Source organism: Triticum dicoccoides, chromosome 3A (assembly GCF_002162155.2).
Source record: "Triticum dicoccoides isolate Atlit2015 ecotype Zavitan chromosome 3A, WEW_v2.0, whole genome shotgun sequence".
Classification (NCBI taxonomy): domain Eukaryota; kingdom Viridiplantae; phylum Streptophyta; class Magnoliopsida; order Poales; family Poaceae; genus Triticum; species Triticum dicoccoides.
In genome coordinates, this window is record NC_041384.1 from 55,365,245 (window position 1) to 55,383,808 (window position 18,564).

Genomic DNA, 18,564 nt, shown 5'->3' on the forward strand with positions numbered 1-18,564 from the left:
TCATTCTCCTGAACTCCTCCCTGTCCAGTATTGTGTACTACTACATGGCAATGTTCCTACTCCCTAAGATGGTGACCTACAAACTCGACAGACATCGTACAAAATTCTTCTGGCAAGAAACCAACGGCAGGAAACGTTATCACCTTGTCAAATGGACCAGGATCTGTAGGTCTAAGAAAAAAGGGGGTTTGGGGGTGAAGGACTTATATAGACACAATATAAGCCTGCTAACTAAGTGGTGGTGGAAACTTGAGACTCAACAAGGGCTTTGGCAGGATATTATCCGAGCCAAGTACTTGAAGAGAGACACTGTTGCCTCGGTTCGATGCAAATTTGGCAACTCTCCGAGCTGGAAAGCTATTATGAAAGTTAAGGAACATTATTTCGCTGGGAGGGGGTGAATGTAAAAGCTGGCAACCTGGCTCGGCTGTGGATGGACAACATTGAGGGAAACCCCCCTTTGAGAATCAGGTTCCCAGAGCTGTATGATATCTGTAACAACCAAGAGATCACAGTGGCCAAAGCCAGGGGCGAGGGGTCCCCAGATCTCTTTAGAAGACGATTACATCCTCGGCTTGCAAGTCAATGGGATGAGGTGAAAAAAATGATAAATTCCTGGGTGATATCTGATGAACCAGACCAGGTTGTGTGGAAACTTGGAAAAAGCAAGCACTTTACCACCAAATCCATGTATAGTCACCTGGAAAGCCGCCTCGCTGGGTGTGATTATAGATGGATTTGGAAAGCTAAGCTACCTCTCAAGATCCAAATTTTCCTTTGGCAATTGTTTCAAGATGCGGTGTTGACACGAGATGTCATGAAAAGACGCAAATGGGCGGGGAACCCCAGATGTTCCTTCTGTCAGAAAAGGGAAACGTCTCAACATCTCTTCTTCACCTGTCCAGTTGCAAGAGTGGTTTGGAGAACGGTTGGCTGTGTGTTTGGCACAGATTTGTGCCCTGATAACATATGGCAATATTTCTCTTGGTGCTATACTTTCTTACCTGATGGTGTCAGATTTTATACTTTTGGCCTAGCTGTGATCTGCTGGGCCATGTGGATTTGTCGTAACAGGGCCAGTTTCGAAGGCAAAAAACTGAGATCCCCTTTTGATGTGGTCTTCTCTGCATGTGGCTACATGAACTACTGGGCATGTATGATGGCGGGAGCTGATCGAGAGGCGATGGAGCGCGGCGCTAAGATGCTCAAGACCAACGCTGCTGCCATGATGAGGATTTGTGCAGCCCCAGCTGGATCAGCGATGGACTGAAGGATGAAGCTATCGTCTATGCCTTCTCCTGCCTTATCTTCAGTGGATATTATTGTCCTGATTCTTGTTCCGTTTGATGCTTTTGCCCCTGCGTGGGCTTTGCCTGATGCTCACTTGTGAGCCGTTCCCCCCCTAAGTGTGGAAGTTACCTCCGGATTTCTTATTTTGCTCTGGTTAGGATAGGTGGTTTTAGATGGCACTGGGTTTTCGCCCCATGGTGAGCTGCTCGATGATGAGTGCTTGCAGTGGGTTTCCCAGTGGTGTCTTGAACCCGCTTTCCCCTTTCCAGTTTCCTTAAGACCTGGACTTTGTATTTCCGTTATGTCATAGTAATGGAAAGGGGTAATGCCCGGTTCAAAAAAAGGCATGAACAGAGAAGGTTTAGGGAATCTTTACATGTCACGACAGTGGACATGATCGCCCGCTTGATGCAGGCGTGATGCAGAGGTGATGTAGTCGAGGTAGCAGTCCTCCTCAACGTCCTGATGCCCTCAAGACGCCACCGGCACTGCCCGGGGACAGCGGCAGCGGCAGGCTTAGGTCTTCCCGTCGCTGCAGCACTCCCCCTGATCGGATGGGGTGAGAGAATATCGGGAGAAGAGTAAACCTTACGTGAATTGTGATCTCGCAGGTGGCCAGCTCTCTCCCGTATCCTTTTAATATGGCGCTGGCGACAGGGGACCCAAAACCTGAGTTGGTTTTTGAGCGCCCCCGATCAAGGCGCGTTAGTTCTGATCGAGGCTCACGTACGTTGGTACGTGGACCCCTTCACTTGTCGTTATCCCTTCATCCTTTTTTTTTCTTCTGTTAGACTAATAGATTTAACGGGCCTGTTTAAGCCATCAGATCAAAACCAACACTTCCTTGTACCGGAGCTTGAGCACCTTAAACCCTTTGTGGCACGCGATGTACTGCTGCCCAAAACCCCGCATGAAGGGGACATGGAAGGTGCTGCCGTTGAGGCGGTGGAACTTGTCGTCCACAGTGTTCTCCTCGCGGAAGGGCACGTGCCACCTGCCCTTGAAGTAGATGGCGTTGGCCACGACGATGTCGGTCTCAGCGGACACTTGCTCGTCGGCGAGGACCGAGTCGATGAGGTTGTCCGTCGCCGCCGCCGCCCACGCGTTGATCTGCTTCACGGCTTCTCCTGGCTGCAGCCAGCGTGATCAATTAGAAATTTAATAAGATTGTGTGCCAAACATGAACAAATGTTGAAGAGAGAGTTGTGGCTGCACCTGCACATGCACCGACCTTACCTTTCCGTGGAAATCGACGGCGCGGGTCTCGGCCTTGTAGTACTCGGCGGCGGCGGCGCGGAAGGCGGGGTTGAGCTTCCGGGTCTCGTCGTGCCATACGCCGAAGGCGAACGAGATGCGCGGCCCGCCCCTCCATGACCGGTCGGCGAGGGCGTGCTTCGACAAACCGCCGACGGTCTCGGCGATGCCCTCGTTGGACTCGGCGCCAAGGAGGGCGAGCAGCTCCTGGCGAGTCATTCATGCCCTGGGCGCCGGCGGACGTGAGCGCGAGTGCGGCGTAGATGGACAGCGGCGAGAAGACGAGGTTGCCGGCCGCGCTCGTCGAGGAGAGCGCTCTGATGAGGCGCAGGGCGAACGACGTCAGGCCGTGGCACGCGAGTGGGTTGGTGTTGGCCGTGGTCGGTGTAGCCTCCATCGTGATTGGTGAGAAGTGAGATCGAGGCACTGGGCGATGCTTATGTACTTGGCGTAGGATCGAAACCCCATGGGTGGTGATCAACTGTTATTTTTTGGGGTAGAATCCAACATGGAAACGCAACGGATCGATATAAAGCGGAATACGTTAGGGACTAGCCAAAATTTGACTTTGTGATGAGTTTATACGTCGGATCAATTTTCGGAGAACCAAAGGAAAAGAAGATTTTCTACCTATATATACATGCATGCAACATTTTCATTATTATTGTGCAAGACCACTCACATTATAGTCCTCTCCCTCCCTCCTCCCTCGGACTATTGTGTTTTTCTCTTACACATCACATACAATCACATGCTATTCCCTACTAACCGAGTTCATTCAAATAAATAAATAGATGGCTAAGGTATTTTCAAATAAAAAGTTTGGTTTACATTCTATTTGTACATTTGTGTTTTCTCTAACAAAATCATAAAACAAGACCAACATTGAATATATTTTGGAAATATTTTTGTTGACAACTAAATCAGAGCCGAAGACCAACATTGAAATAAATTTGACAACTAAAGTCATGACACTGTTGCGCTGTTGGACAGATCAGAGCCAAAGCCCACAGATCTGATGTCGTGCGGGCTCGTTGGCTGAGGACGAGGGCTATGTCTGGGGCTTGCTTGGCGGCGGCCTTCGGTAGTGACGGGGTTGTGTTCCCCGGGACTGACTGGGGACGTAGGTGTGGGCGCTTCCTACCATGCAGGCGTCAACCTAGATTCAGTGGCTGATGCCAGGCTAGGAGTGGAAGGAGGCACTTTCTACTCTTCCTCGCATGGTTGATGCACTGTTATGTGGATGATTGGTGGTCTCTCAGACATGGATGCCGGGGCGGCAACCCTAGATGGCGGTCCGCATGGTTGGCTCTCCGGCAGACAGCATGGCGGCCGTGGTGGCTATGCCTCTTGGCCGCGTGGGTCGTGAGGGGTGCAGTATCAGATGACTCAGGCTCGCTCCTTGTTGATGGCAGTGGCAACACCCGAGTCTGGATCTGGAGGCCAGTGTTCGGCACGGTTGTCCTGGGCATCTCGTGGTAGCATGGGTGAGCTGCTAAGCGAAAGCTCTGCGCTTTGGCGGCGATGCCCACGGGTGTCGCTCTCCTCTTGAGGGTGTCGTTGTGGTTCTCCTCTCCGTGCTAGGATTCCGAGCGAAGTCCCTTGTCCATCTTGGTCTCGGTAGCGGCTACGCTTTGCTCCGTTTCCCAGTTTGGGGTGTTGTCGTGGTGGTTTGGTGTCCTACGGCGTACCGTGTCATTGTATTTAGGCCTTCCAATGCTATTTCTCGGCAACATAGTTGTGTGCTTTTATGTTGTCCGATTATCTCTCTATCTACTTTGTAGGAGAACTTCCTCACTGCCTTGTATCGTTTGACCGTGTATTTTGGTTTGTGCTTTATCTATGAAATGGGACGAAAGCGTATTTGAAGACAGTGGCTAGGTTATTTTGGTATTGTTACTTTCTCCAAATGCATGCATGCAGCTGGAGATCATTGCAGTTAATTGGGTTATTATGGCTTGCGAAGCATGTTCTTCTCTGACATTACAACATGGCTGCACTTACGTTGGATGCCATCACGCGAAGTCCCAAGGAATCCGATTCTCCGGCGGCTCCGTTAATCTAGAGAAGCCTTAAGCAGTTGACCGTGTGATTACTCACCAACTAACACTTCTTGTCACTACATGGCCTCCCAACCTGGCTTGCACGTTCAAGAAATACTAAAAGATACCCCATTTTACTCCACTAGTGTATTAGTAGTACTAGGATATGGTAGCGGCATGAACACACCGGCGTGGCCAATGCACCAAGTCAACGGCTCTGCCCATAGGCACGAGACTAGACGCCCCTTTTGCAATCGGACTCCAACGATTGGCGTGTTTTGCAATCTGAATCCAATCTCCAATGGAGTTTGCGCGGTTAAATTCGACAGGGCCAGCACTCTCTCGGGTCGTCACCACGACCATCTACGAACCCCCATCCCCTCTCCGTAGCTCATAAAACTCCTACCCTGGGCACAAGCAGAGCAGCTCCTCGCGCCTTCCTCTGGCAGTGTCGAGCTCAAGGTTTGAACCAACATCTGTCTAGCTGCTTTAGCTTACCAAGTGTCAGCATTGTTCTAGTGATGATTGTCACTGCCCTTTCAATGATTTATCGGCATTGATTCTCAACTGCAGGTCAGGCGTGTGTGTGTGGCCATGAGTTTGTCGGGGAAGAAGTCTCGCGCCGTGGCCGGAGGAGCCCAGCAATGGCTCTCAACCATCGTTATGTTCGTGGTGGCTCTCTTGCTGACCCTGGGACCTACACATATTCAAGGTAAGGTGTTAGCCAGTTCACTCCCCTCTTTGATCTATGCACAACATCTTACAGACACGAATGAGATGTGTGCTCAACTGGACTCCACCGGTGTCATTTCCTAATGATCTCCAGCAATGGTAGTTCATTACACAAATTGAATGTACGTTCATTCTTCATTGTGTAGGTAGCTGTGATATCTTTCGTGGGAAGTGGGTTCCTGATTCTTCTGGGCCGCTGTACACGAGCAGCTCTTGCCCTCAGATCATACGCGCGGAGAACTGCCAGGCGAATGGGCGGCCGGACAAGGGATATGAGAACTGGAGATGGAAACCCGAGCGGTGCGCTCTCCCGCGCTTCGATGCGAGGAGGTTCCTGAAGATGATGAGGGGCAAGACACTTGCTTTCGCTGGGGATTCTATCGCCCAGAACCAGATGGACTCTCTCCTTTGCATCCTATGGCAGGTGACCACACACTTCACTGATATACTAGTACTAATTTTTTTTTTGATATACTAGTACTATTACTACTGATGGTTTGATGTTGGCAGCGTAATTAGTCTACTCCATCCATTTGATGAAGAGTGTACATTTAGCTTTAAAATTTGTTCATAAAATAGTGCACTTCTATCTTCCTAATACACTTTAAAATAGAAAAAAATGTTTCTCTCTCATCACACAGTAATCAAGACTAATAACATTCTATACATGGTTTCTTTAATTTCTACATGCACTTAGCTCATTGAATTTGGGTAATTAAAGAGAAGAGAGATGGTGGCTTGCACCTTTTCAATACATTTTTTTTACTCTACTCCATAATTTGTCCTAAAATTTATATATATACACTTTTCACCGGACGGAGGGAGTAAGTAGGTTGTTTAAAAATGATGCATTCTGACTTGATGCTCCTTTGTTTTAGGGAAAACTTTGTTTTCGTCACTCTAGTTTTTGACCACTTTACTTATGCCACTCTAGAATTTGACATTTCACATTTGCCACTCTTAGTTTTTGACAATACATCACAATTGCCATTCCGTGGCAAAAGCAATAATTTTAGAGTGGCAATTGCGATACATTGTCGAAATCTAGAGTGGCAAAAGTGAAATGAAAAGTTATTGCTTTTGCCACTAATGACATTTGTGATGTATTGTCAAAAACTAAGAGTGGCAAAAGTGATATGTCAAAATCTAGAGTGGCATAAGCAAAGTAGACAAAAGCTAGAGTGGCAAAAACAAAGTTTTCCCTTTGTTTTACGGATAATGGATGGACGTTTTGTCAAGATCTATAATTCCTGGGAATAATCATATTATAAAAAAAAATATCCCCTTTATAAAAGAAATACTGCCTCCTGTTAGCTTGAAAAAAGTCTTATATTATGGGACAAAGGGAGTAGATGATTGTTCGTGCTTATCAATATTTTATATAAGAAAATAGCAGTCCTTTATTTTTCACGTGGAAGAATTTGGGACAAAGTCAAAATGAGCCTACCAATAAGTAGCAGGATAGTTATTGTGTTGAGCACTTGAGCCCGGAAAGCAAAGTAATTTCCCGAATTCCCTTTTGTCATTTCAACACAATATACACGTAGACGCTCGTATATACGCATATACACTCACCCGGGTCAACACATTATCTTAAAATTGATGAAGTCACCACATGCGCCTCCTTAATCTACAGAAACGTCTTCTCCCACAGAACGAACATCACTGGAAAGACTGAAATTAATTTAGAAAAATGCGAGCACCAGTGCCACGTCTATGACTTGAATCCCCGTGGGCTGGTTTCACCACATAGAAAGTTCCCTTTGCCGCACCTTTTTATTGGAAAGACAAGCTTCTATCGCCGCTTGATTACCTTGGTTTTTGTCTTGAACCGTTTATGGCAGTCCCAATGCACTATATTAAAGCTAAATTTAATGACATTAAACAGTTAGTTAGATTTGTTTAGCGGAATAGATAGTTAGATATAGTAGTCCCAGTCGAAAATCCCTTTTGGAGGACGAGCTCCATGGAGGCCGGTTTTTGAAAAATTCAAAATTCATAATTTTACATTTCAAAAAATGCTGAAAAAATATACATGGAGGCATAATGCATAAGTGTGTAAATTTTCAAGATGAAATACTTTGAAATGAGGGTTGTGCAAAAAACAAATCTAGGGCTTTTTAACACATGATACTATTCATCCTCCTTGGTCATGAATTTGTCTTTTTTGTACATGTCGCATTTCAAGGTATTTCATCCTGAATTTTTACACACATACACATAACATCCTTGTTTACTTGTACAACCATTTTCAGTTTTTTTAACTAAAAAGTTCAAATTTTGAATTTTCCAAAAAAACGGCCTCCATGGAGGCCGAGAGCCAAAAATGCCTCACTCGCACTATATGTTGTACCTAAAACAATCCTCATTTTAATATCTTTTGCGAGAGAAAAGTTATGAGATGTATTGAATTTGGTGCTAAGATCTATATCTAGATTAAGATAAAGTTGCTCTCTCTTTCCTCATTAAATAGGACGCCGTGTGAAATTTTAACCTATGAGAGCAATGCTAAGATACAAGCGTTGGAACTGCCCTATGAATGAGCCCTTGCGTGGTTATGCAGACAACCTTTCTATTTAGAATTGCTTCAAACTCTTCGTATTTTCTCAAAGTTAAGACCGTCACATTTTGGAAAACCTTGACTTACGATTGCGGCAAGATTTAAGAGAGGTAAGAGGATAGTTTAATCTAGCCGTTGATTAGTGAGGGCAATTTTGACCATACAAATATGATAAGTACAGCAATAAAATAAGGAGCAAATATTCTTGATTAATTTAGTGATCTCTCTCTCTCTCTCTCTCTCTCTCTCTCTCTCTCTCTCTCTCTCTACAAACACAAGAGTTTCCCCTCTGCCAAAACATATACTTTTATTTATACTATATATGTTCCTTTAAAGTAAAATATGCACACATGTGTTTTTTTGCGAGATACATGTGTATATGCATCTTGAAGTATGAATTTTTTTTCTTAATATTATGACATCCCCATGATCTTAGAATATAAATCATGTGACATATATATAATCACACAAACGCCACTTCAATGTTTAAGTATTATATTTTTTGTACTTAAGTATACCAAATGATAATTTATATCTGCATGTGTTTCTAATGTCATAAATATAATTCTATAAATTAATTACGTGGCTGATAACTAATAAATCAATTTATGTATTCAGAAAATCACATATGATATATTCATGGGCATTTCTTAGAAACAACAAACCATTTGTTTAGTAGAATGTCCATATTGAAGTGTGATTTCTTCATATTACGACATCCCACGGATTTAGAAAACAAAATTATATGATATATAATCACATCAATCCCACTTAAATATTCAAATATTATATTGTTTATACTTAATTATTCCTATTGATAGTATATATGTGTATCTATTTCTAATGTCAAGAATAGAGTTTATCTAAATTGCCTATGTTCTGAATATATCTATTTAAAAAACTCACAAATCAAGGGTTGTAAACAAAGATAACATGAACTGGAATTTATCTATCTTTTCTCATTTTAATATTTGTTTGTTTGCAATCTTTCCTTATTTGACTTCATGATTAAATAGCACTATAATTTATTCCCTTATTTGTTGAAGTGAAAAGTCCATATTAGCCCCCACATAATCATTGACAACACCTTACACCACAAAGAGGCAAGAGTAAGATTAGCCATCAGAAAATAAAAAGTTAACGGGCATATCAATGTGGGAGCATCTTAAAAGAGCTCTATGATTACTATCACTAAGATTAAAACCGAACTCTGAATAGGCATTGTTGCTTCAAATTTCCTCCTTATGTATGTCATACTTATTTTTGTTCATATGTTTTTTCCCTATGATAACCGAAATGGCAAGACCAGCGTAAAGAATTGTGCGTACATGTAGCTTATTTGTTAGAGTGGGACAATATATGATTTATTATCCTTAAGCGTGATATTTCATTTTTAACAGGTGGACACCCCAATAAACCTTAGTGATCGTAGGATGAGCAAGTGGATCTTCAATTCAACCTCAACAACTATCATCCGCATCTGGTCAGCTTGGCTATTACACAATTCAAAAGAAGCTGTGGGAATTGCTCCCGAGGGTCTTAATAAGGTTTTCCTCGATGTCCCGGATAAGACTTTGATGGAGTTGCTTCCAAGTTTCGATGTGCTTGTCCTCTCTTCCGGACATTGGTTTGTCACACCATCATCCTATATCCTGAATGGCAAGGTCGTTGGAGGGCAGGGCTGGTGGCCTCTTCAAGCAGGAAAGATGCAGATGAACAACATTGATGCTTTTGGTGCATCCACTGAGACTTTCCTAACTGCTGTGGCTACTAACCCGAATTTCAAAGGTATAGCTATTTTGAGAACATACTCTCCAGACCATTACGAACGTGGGGCATGGAATGTAGGTGGATCATGCACTGGGAAGGATAAGCCCTTGGATAAGGCGGTGAAGGATGGATTCATAGATGCAATGTATGGAAAACAAGTTGCGGCCTTCAAAAAGGTAGTCAAGAATTCTGGGAAACAGGGTTCCAAGTTGAAACTGATGAGCATCACAGAACCCTTTGCCTTAAGGGTTGATGGGCATCCTGGACCATACACAAATCTGGACCCAAACAAGAAGACTCAAAGAGGGCCGGATGGAAGGCCTCCATCTCAGGATTGTCTGCATTGGTGCATGCCAGGACCTATAGATACATGGAACGAGATGCTATTTGAGACCATACGAAGATAACTGGATGGAAATGAGATGTGAAGAAAGAAGTCTTGATGGTTATATTTGCCATCAGCTGACCTGATGTGTCCCATAGCATTTGAGACAGCGCCCATCTTGATGTTGTTTTACCGCAAATAATGATAGCTACATCCCTGGGGAGTGTATAGTAGAGAATCTTTTGGCATGATTGAGCATGTGATTTAGATTTTTCCAATTTAATCCAATTGATAAGAGAGGTTGATAGTTGATTTGTATCTTGTAAGGTTGTTGTACTTTTTGCGTGACACGATTATTGATGGAGTTGGACATATAATATGATAAATTGCCAAAAAAATTGGAACATCCTCTGGAACCATCAGAGCACTAGCGGTCATGCATGAGAATAAAACTAGTGCAAAGAAGTGATTATTTGTGTTTTTCTAGTCTAAAACTACAATTTTTGTCGTCAAAACTAGCACAGTGGCCCTCCCTACGGCAAGGGTATCACCTTTAGTATGTCGAATATATTATATTTATTTGAATCTTGTGAAGACAGATTGTTCTCCTATTTATCTATATACTACAAAACAGACCACCTTTTGGCATTGATACATTGCCACAGGTGTAATTTTGACTCTATTTTGTGCATGATTTGCTAGGAAATAACAACATTGAGTAACAATTTTTTACAAAAAATTGTCTAATGATATACAGTTACACATGAGGTTGTGAGGACATAAACCGAACCAACTTGAATCTTGTAGGCTTGCCTGCATGGAATGTTCTAATGTATATGCATATGCAACGGCCCAATACCTCAAATGTTAGTGATTTTGACACCTATTAAAGTGGCTCACAACGGCCCCGATATCTCGGATCTCAGATTTGCCGATGACAATCACTTTTTCTTCAAGGCGACTATTGGACAAACAATTGTGGTGCAACAAGCCCTTGACTTGTTCCTGATGGAGATATGCACTAAAGACAATAATAACCATGTCATTATTTATTTCCATGTTTATAATGAATATTTATATTCTATGCTAAGACTGCTATAGCTCTCAAACCTGTGCAAACCAAGAGGTTCATAGAAAAACTCATATACACGTGTGACAGAATCGATTCCGGCAGATCTCAAATAAGGGTTCCCAAACTAGTAGCCTAGATGTGATGGTAACATGAACAAGGGATTTTAACCTTGTTGGGCTCTCCTAGGAGATAAAAACCCTACATCGTGCCTATGTTGTATTGATTTAGGATGAAGTATAATGTACAGATTGATCTACCACGAGATCGTTGTGTGTCGTCTACCTTAAACAAAAAAGATGGTTGACAAGAGGGAAATTTCAGGTCCAACCGTCAGAATAGTTTCCATCCCGACCAAGATGCATCGTCCCGGTCTCGATTCCGCGCGCCTAATTTCTGGCGGCCGGACAGGCCCGATTCATAGCAATTCTAGTTGATTTGGGCGGGCTGGCATGAGCTCCGCGTGCTGCTCCTTGGACGGACGGCGAGATGCCGCGGCTGTTCGTGGACGGGAGGTACGTCGGCATCGCTGAAGAGGTGGTGGTGCTGCACAAGAAGTCGCGGTTCTGGCCGATGCTTCACAACGCGCGCGAGGCAGCCTGCGTTGTGTGCGGCAGCGCCTGGTTCATTGTGTGCGGCAACGGAATGTGTGGTGTGCGGCGGCCCAAGCTGCTTCCCATCCTGACCTGCCCGGGGCCGTCGACCCCAAGTACGGCGACTCGCTCAGGGTCACGCTCCAGTCTTCCTGATTCAATCTACACCATGTATGCAATGGTTGATGATGATCTGTTCCGCTTGGGATTTAGACAGACGCGCACGCGCGTGAGAGGAAAAAAAAGGAGACCACGGGAAATATTTGATTTTGCGGTAAATTTTTGCAGGATCTGTTCCGCCGCACCCCGGACGGTACAGAAAAACAGGTTTTAGTTTTTCCTTATATAGTGATTTCCCGTACCATGATATAAGGATTTGCTAGACATGCTCTAGCACACGAGTAACGATGAATGAAGTGACATGTCATTTCTTCATCCGAAGCTAACATGAATTTTAATAGGAATACAAACTTCACGAGGTAACACCACAACTCCGCAAGAATCCTCACAACAATGAGGTCAATGGCCAGAAGCTACTGGACCAATTCTAAACGCAGCCCTGTTTGCACTGGCCAGCAGCAGGTTCGCGGGCCGTGCAGCTGGCACGACGAGTGCCACAAGCCGAGCATGGCCCGGCGCTCAAGTACCACGGGCGCCACGAGCCAGCCCAAGCACGGCGCCTCCTGACGACTCGAGAGACCGCTTCATGGCGGGACGCCTCCGCAGCCTTCCGCTTCTTCTTCTTCCCGAGGAAGACGTCGGTGAGCACCGTCTTGGATCGCAGCCACGCCCTCAGTATTCCCAAGCACTACACAACCGCATTATCTGAACTACGGTCTACGAATCCAATTTCGGCTAAAAGTTTTGACAATTAACAAGTCATTTGTTACCTCTGCGTGGCCAAGCTGCACGGTCTTCTGCTGGAGCGACCCGATGTCCTTGATGCCGAGGGATTTGAGGAGCATGATCCCAGAGATGGCTGACACGGGCGCGACCTTGAGATCGTCCCTCACCGTGTACATGACGACCTCCTTCATAAATCCAGACGCGGCAGCACGAGACGCCACGCCGCCATCACCGGACCCCGCCGGCGCCACCTGGAGAAGCTTGCGACCGGCCGGCGCGCGCAGGGCGGCCTTGGCATCGTCGCGGCACATGTAAGAGTCGTCGAGGTTGCCGACGCTGCCAAGCATGGAGCCCGGGTTGAGGAGGCCGGCGACCGTGCCGAGCGGCAAGGTGAGGAGGGAGAAGAGGTAGTCCACGACGTCCTTGCCGGCCTCGGCGTAGACCACGCGCTGGGCCTTGGTGTCCACCAGCAACTTCATGGTCATTAGAGTGCCATTGGCAGTGGCTCCCTTCTTTGCTTTCTTCTTGCGAGAGCCGGCTCCCTTTCTCTTTGCGTTGGCCATCTGAGTAGCGACTGTTTTCTGGATGCACTTTTTTTTTGAGGGTCTGGATGCACTTTTTGGACGGTGTAGTTATTCTCTTTGGGTGTATATATATATAAGTACAGCACATGCGAAGAGAAGCAGAATCCATGGGCAATCTTCTGCGGCGATTTTTGGGGAATTGATTTACCCCAGCACGCGTGGTGAGTTTATTAGCGCAATGCTCGATGCCCATGCATACGCATGATCATCGTGTGCAACTTGGGAAAGATGAAATATTGGAAAGACCAAAAGACCACAGCTGCATTAACTGCATAAAAAAGATGGAAGAGAAGCTAGAGAGATGGAGGGTGAGAGTGGATTTTTGGAACATGGGTGCATTGGAGGACTTTATTTTAAATAGTTTAAAAATCACACTGAAAACTTCAAAAAATCCCGAAAAGAATTCTACAAGATCATATGGAATTATGGATCGCTATTACACGTGTAAAGTTTGGTGATGAAATAAGTAAACATGTGAGCTATACAAAAATGACAAAATGGCCATTTCTAAATTGTGAATAATACATGCACTACTCATCTTTCCAAAATAACGGTTTTGTCATTTATGTGTAACTCACATGGTTACTTATCTCATCATCAAAATTTGCACATGTGTAACATACATCCATATGAACATGTGGAATTATTTTTGGAAGTTTTGAAACTTCAAAAATACTGTTGTCACACTATTCAAAATATAGGTGTTCAATGCACCCGTTCATCAAAGTGACATTTTACATGGAGCGTGGGTCTTGCGTTCGCTCTCAGAAGCAGGCCACCGGATCACCGCGTTGGGATTGATTTTGAAAAAAACAATATTCGCGCCGAATGTGCCTCTGAAGTCTGAACCGATCCAAAGTATTGTGCGACACAATACTTTTATTTACCTGTATAATTATTAAATGTGCAAAGATATATAACCCGACACAAGCCGAATCTGAGAGAACTGGGATGAAACAGAGTGGCGCTAAATAACTACACGATGCTAATGTGGGAATTCATTGTATTACGCCTATGGGCCTGCCCCATCTTACCGATATGAGCGGCGGACTGTTAAACGATACGCAGGCGATGGACAAGGGCGCGGTGCTCACCTCTAGTGCACTGGGCAGGCGTTGGCGAGGAGGCACATCACGGGAGCGGCTGGGTTGGACACTGTCCCACGCGGTGTTCTTGTGTAATTTGGAGTCTAATTCTATTACACCAATTAGATCGAGATTAAAGCCCGTCTAATCCAGAGCCTAATCCTTTAGGACAATTAGACCGGGGCGCCCCTATCTCGCGTTCAGCGAGAGGGAAGGAGCCCTCGCGGAAGCGGAGACTGAGATGGAACGGCCAAGGAGCACCGGATGCCACAACATTCTTTTTCTGTTTTTTTTTTCTGTTTTCTCTTTTTGATTTTTGCTTAACTTTCATCGTTTGTTTATACTTTAAAATATTTCTAATATATATTGCAAAAAACACTTTACATAATAATTTGAAAAATATTGAGCAAGTATCTGAAAAATGTTAATCTAGCATCGGGAATTTTTTGAACGTGTATAGAAAAGTTGTTGATCATGTATTAAAATTTAAAAATGATGATTTTTATCATGTATATAAAAATGTTAATCAAGAATTAAAAAAAAGCATGTTGCACAACTATTTGAAAAATGTTAATCAAACATTTGGGAAATGTTAAATATGTATAGAAAAATTGTTGACCATGTATTTAAAAATGTTAATATTGCATTTGAAAAATCTTAGTCAAACATTTTAAAAATATTACATGTGCATAGAAAAATGTTAACCATGTGTTAAAAAATGTTAAGCTTATATTTAAAAAATGTTGAAAATGTGTATAGAAAACATATTGGCCATGTATTAAAAAATGCTAATCTTGTATTCAAAAAATGTTAAACAAGCATTTGAAAATTGTTAATCAAGCATTTGAAAATGTTTAAAATGTGTATATAAAACATGTCGACCATGTATTAAAAAATTTGGTAAACTTGTATTTGAAAAATGTTAAACCTGTTGTTCATGAAGTTGGATCTGGACACCCTTGACAACTCCCGCTTATTCATGAAGTTCTCGAGTGAACCTTTGTTTATGAATACCATTCCCTTTGCTTTGTCATATGGTTGCAAAACCCGAGTTGTAATTACCAGTATCCCCATGATCAACACTTTGATCAGTATACTGGTTATCGTCATTACCGGCTTTGTTCTATCTACTCGTATTCGTATCCGCCGGTATCTCGTGATCATAATCACAAGTGTCCGGCTAGACGATAATGATACTATAATACCAAACGAGTCCAAAGAGGATCTCCCCAAAGGATAATATCGCAGTCTTGAACTACCGACACTAAGGCATTTATACACACGGTTAGGCACCTTAGGCTGGTCATAGTGGGAGTAACATAGGTAGTAACATAGATGCCACATAAGCAAAAATGGTGATGTGGCAAGTAGTTAATGAGGAGAGAGGCAAATAGAGTAACATAATATGTTACCATCACATAGCGGTTTCCAATGCATAATGAGTCTACAAAATAATAAATGAAGGCAACTATGTTACCACACCTATGACACTACCCACTATGAAGGTAGTAACATAGACTAGTAACATATGTATGTTACTAGTCTAAGTTACTCCCCACTATGACCAGCCTTAGACTTCATGGGGAATATGAGTGCAATTGATGCGCCGTTCAGTTCATGGGGAACTTGCGAAGATTTATTGCTTGCCGTCATTTTTGGGCTTTGCTCGATGGGAAGATAAAGCGGCGGTTCAATTGAAAGGCCATTGGGAAGATCATATAGGATGCAACATTGACTGGCATTCTGGCACGCGTGCATGCTGATGGATGGTTGAAACGCATGAGATTGGCTCCGGCCGCCTCAGCCTAAAAGGGTCTTTGGTTCAAAGAATTTTCAAAGGGATTTTGTATTCCATATGAATTTTTCCTTTAGAGTTCATTTGGCTCAAAGTAATGGATCCTCTAAAATTCCAATGGAATGCTTTCCTACACTACAATGCCATAGGATCCAAAATTCCTTTGTATATGACAACTACCGCATCCATTCTAGTATGGGCTTCATTCGGTTTGCTGGAAAACCAAACGTAGAAAATGTAAGTAGTACAAAAATATGATAAGATAGCACTTGCCGGGAAATACCGTTTGGCTCTCGCATGTATATACACCCTATATGGAGTATTTTTTTTTCAAATAATTAAACAAAAAGTCAAAATAGTTCAAAAGTATTTTTAGATTAAACTTGACTTACTTGCGCACTAGTATATACATTTTCACCAAAAAAGAACCAACGTTGACTTCACAGCAAAAAAAAAACAAAATTTATTTGCTATTATAGGTCACTATTCACGCTATTTTGACCCAAAATTTGTCTTTTTTGAAAACAAGTCAAAGAGGAATTTTCCTTTTGTGAAACTTTTCTCACTAGTACAATGAAAGGTCAAGTTTATTTCAAAAATATTTTCAGAATTTTCCTTTGGTTCAAAGAATTTTCAAAGGAACTTTGTAGTATTCCCTATGAATTTTTCCTTCTAGAGTTCATTTGGTTCAAAGGAATGGATCCTCCAAAATTCCTATGGAATGCTTTCCTACACTACAATGTCATACAATCCAAAATTCCTATGGAAAATTACTTCGAATATGACAACTATCGTATCCACTCTATGGGCTTATTCGGTTTGCCGGAAATCAAAACGTACTAGAAAATAGATGTAGTACAGAAATATGATAGGACAACACTTGTCATCCTAAGGCTGGTCACAATGGACAAGAACATAAGCTAGTAACTTACACACTTCCCTAGACTATGTTACTACCTTCATAGTGGGTAGGAACATCTATGTAGTGTCATGCAACGATGTATTTATTAGGTTATAGACTCATTATTTCTTGGAGTGTGTGATGTTTCGGTAACTTAGCTAGTTACCACAAGCACCTCTCTCTTCATTAAATATGTGCCACATAAGCAAAGTTGTATTGGAGTGTGTGATGTTACTCCTAAGTTCCTCCCCATTGTGACCAGCCTAAGCAATTCTATTGCCTCATTCCTACACAAAAAAAAAGAGAAGAGCTTTGAGTGGATGTGTAGTTTCCTAAAAAACACAAAAAATGAGTAGCATTCTTAAGGAATTCATTTATCCGTTTAGTTATCAAAAATAAATCATGTACCCGTTTCCTGCAAATCAGATGCAAGGAAGTATTCCTCTGGAATCCCCATTCCTATGTTTTTCTTATGACAATCTTTCAAACCGAATGACGCCATATATCTGTAGAAGATTCTTGTGTGTTTCTTGAGCTGCAACCAAACAACGTCTATTGCTGATTCCTATGTTTCCAATTCATGTAGGATTCTAAGTCTCGTGACATCCATGTTCGCAACGTAGGTGCTCAAAACAAAGGAATAGAAAGTGCGTAGGAATAGGGTGGAGCCTAAAGTGAAAACCTATAGGCTTGAAATTGGAGGAAAATTTTAAACAAGTGGTGATCGGAACGCAGGAAGTCAATATAGTTGTATATGAGAGAATGCACTAACGGCCGGATAAAAAAAATCAAGGGCAACCAGCCGTATCACATCCCGCACTCATGCGCTGCACCAGTTTGCCACGACCCTATGCGAAAAATGAGCTTCCGCCCCATGTTTCAGTTCCCGTGAAAAAGCGTAGGCTAAGAAGCCTTTCCCGAGGAATCGCCTAGGCAGTTTCCTTCGTGCCGTACGTCTCTAAAGAAAAAAATCCAAAGGAAAAAACCCACTACAATTCCCGTAAAATTCCTTCGTCCTGAATAGGGCCTAACTATATACACACATCGGAATAGCTTTTGCGTACACATGCATGCACACATTTATGGATATGTGTAATCAGAAGAAGAGGAAGTCAGAGCACGTCCTTGCCGGTGGGACGGTAGATCAACGCAAAAGGTTGAGTTTAGAGAACATCGAAGAGGGAGGAGGAATTTTGCCCAAAAAAAAAGAGGAGAGAGGAGGAAGGCATTCAATTGCCTTCTTGTGTGGTGTCAATGTGGAAGAAGATGCACTACAACCAGAATTATCTTTTACAGAACTTCATCTGAGGGCATGGTGTTCATGCACATTTCATATAGATAGAAAAAAAATAAATATATCGTTGCTTGGTTTATAAAGAAAACTATACCAAAATCACAGAAAAACACAAAGAAAATGGAAGAAAAATCATCACAATACCGATGTTGACCCAAACAAACCACCACCATTTGACACGGCCACCACTCAGAGTGATTGAGAATGAGTTTCCGAAACGCCTTTGCCGTGAAGCAATTTTGAATTGAACAATTGGTTTATGTACATTTTATTTTTGAGATCAGTTGGTTTCTGTACATGTGTCTTTAGTTTCCCTCTTATCTTCTTGTCCAAGAGAGGCCCATGCTCGATTGCCCCACCTTTTTTTTCCTGATTTTCCATTCGGTTCAACCTTTTTGTCTTCGTGTTTTTGTTCGTTTTTCCT

General features: G+C 43.0%; 1 protein-coding gene and 1 pseudogene across 1 annotated transcript; one reads left to right on the plus strand and one right to left on the minus strand.

Annotated features, from left to right (window-relative positions):
* The window catches only part of LOC119271915, a 12,373-nt pseudogene extending 9,432 nt beyond the window's left edge, over positions 1-2,941 (minus strand).
* A 2,016-nt stretch (positions 2,942-4,957) lies between these two features.
* Positions 4,958-10,292, plus strand: LOC119271199 (protein trichome birefringence-like 18). The gene is made up of 4 exons (XM_037553115.1): positions 4,958-5,048; positions 5,160-5,298; positions 5,465-5,742; positions 9,279-10,292. The coding sequence occupies exons 2-4, from the start codon at positions 5,181-5,183 to the stop codon at positions 10,053-10,055; spliced, it is 1,173 nt and encodes a 390-aa protein (XP_037409012.1). The 5' UTR covers positions 4,958-5,048; positions 5,160-5,180; the 3' UTR covers positions 10,056-10,292.
* Positions 10,293-18,564: the final 8,272 nt, after the last annotated feature.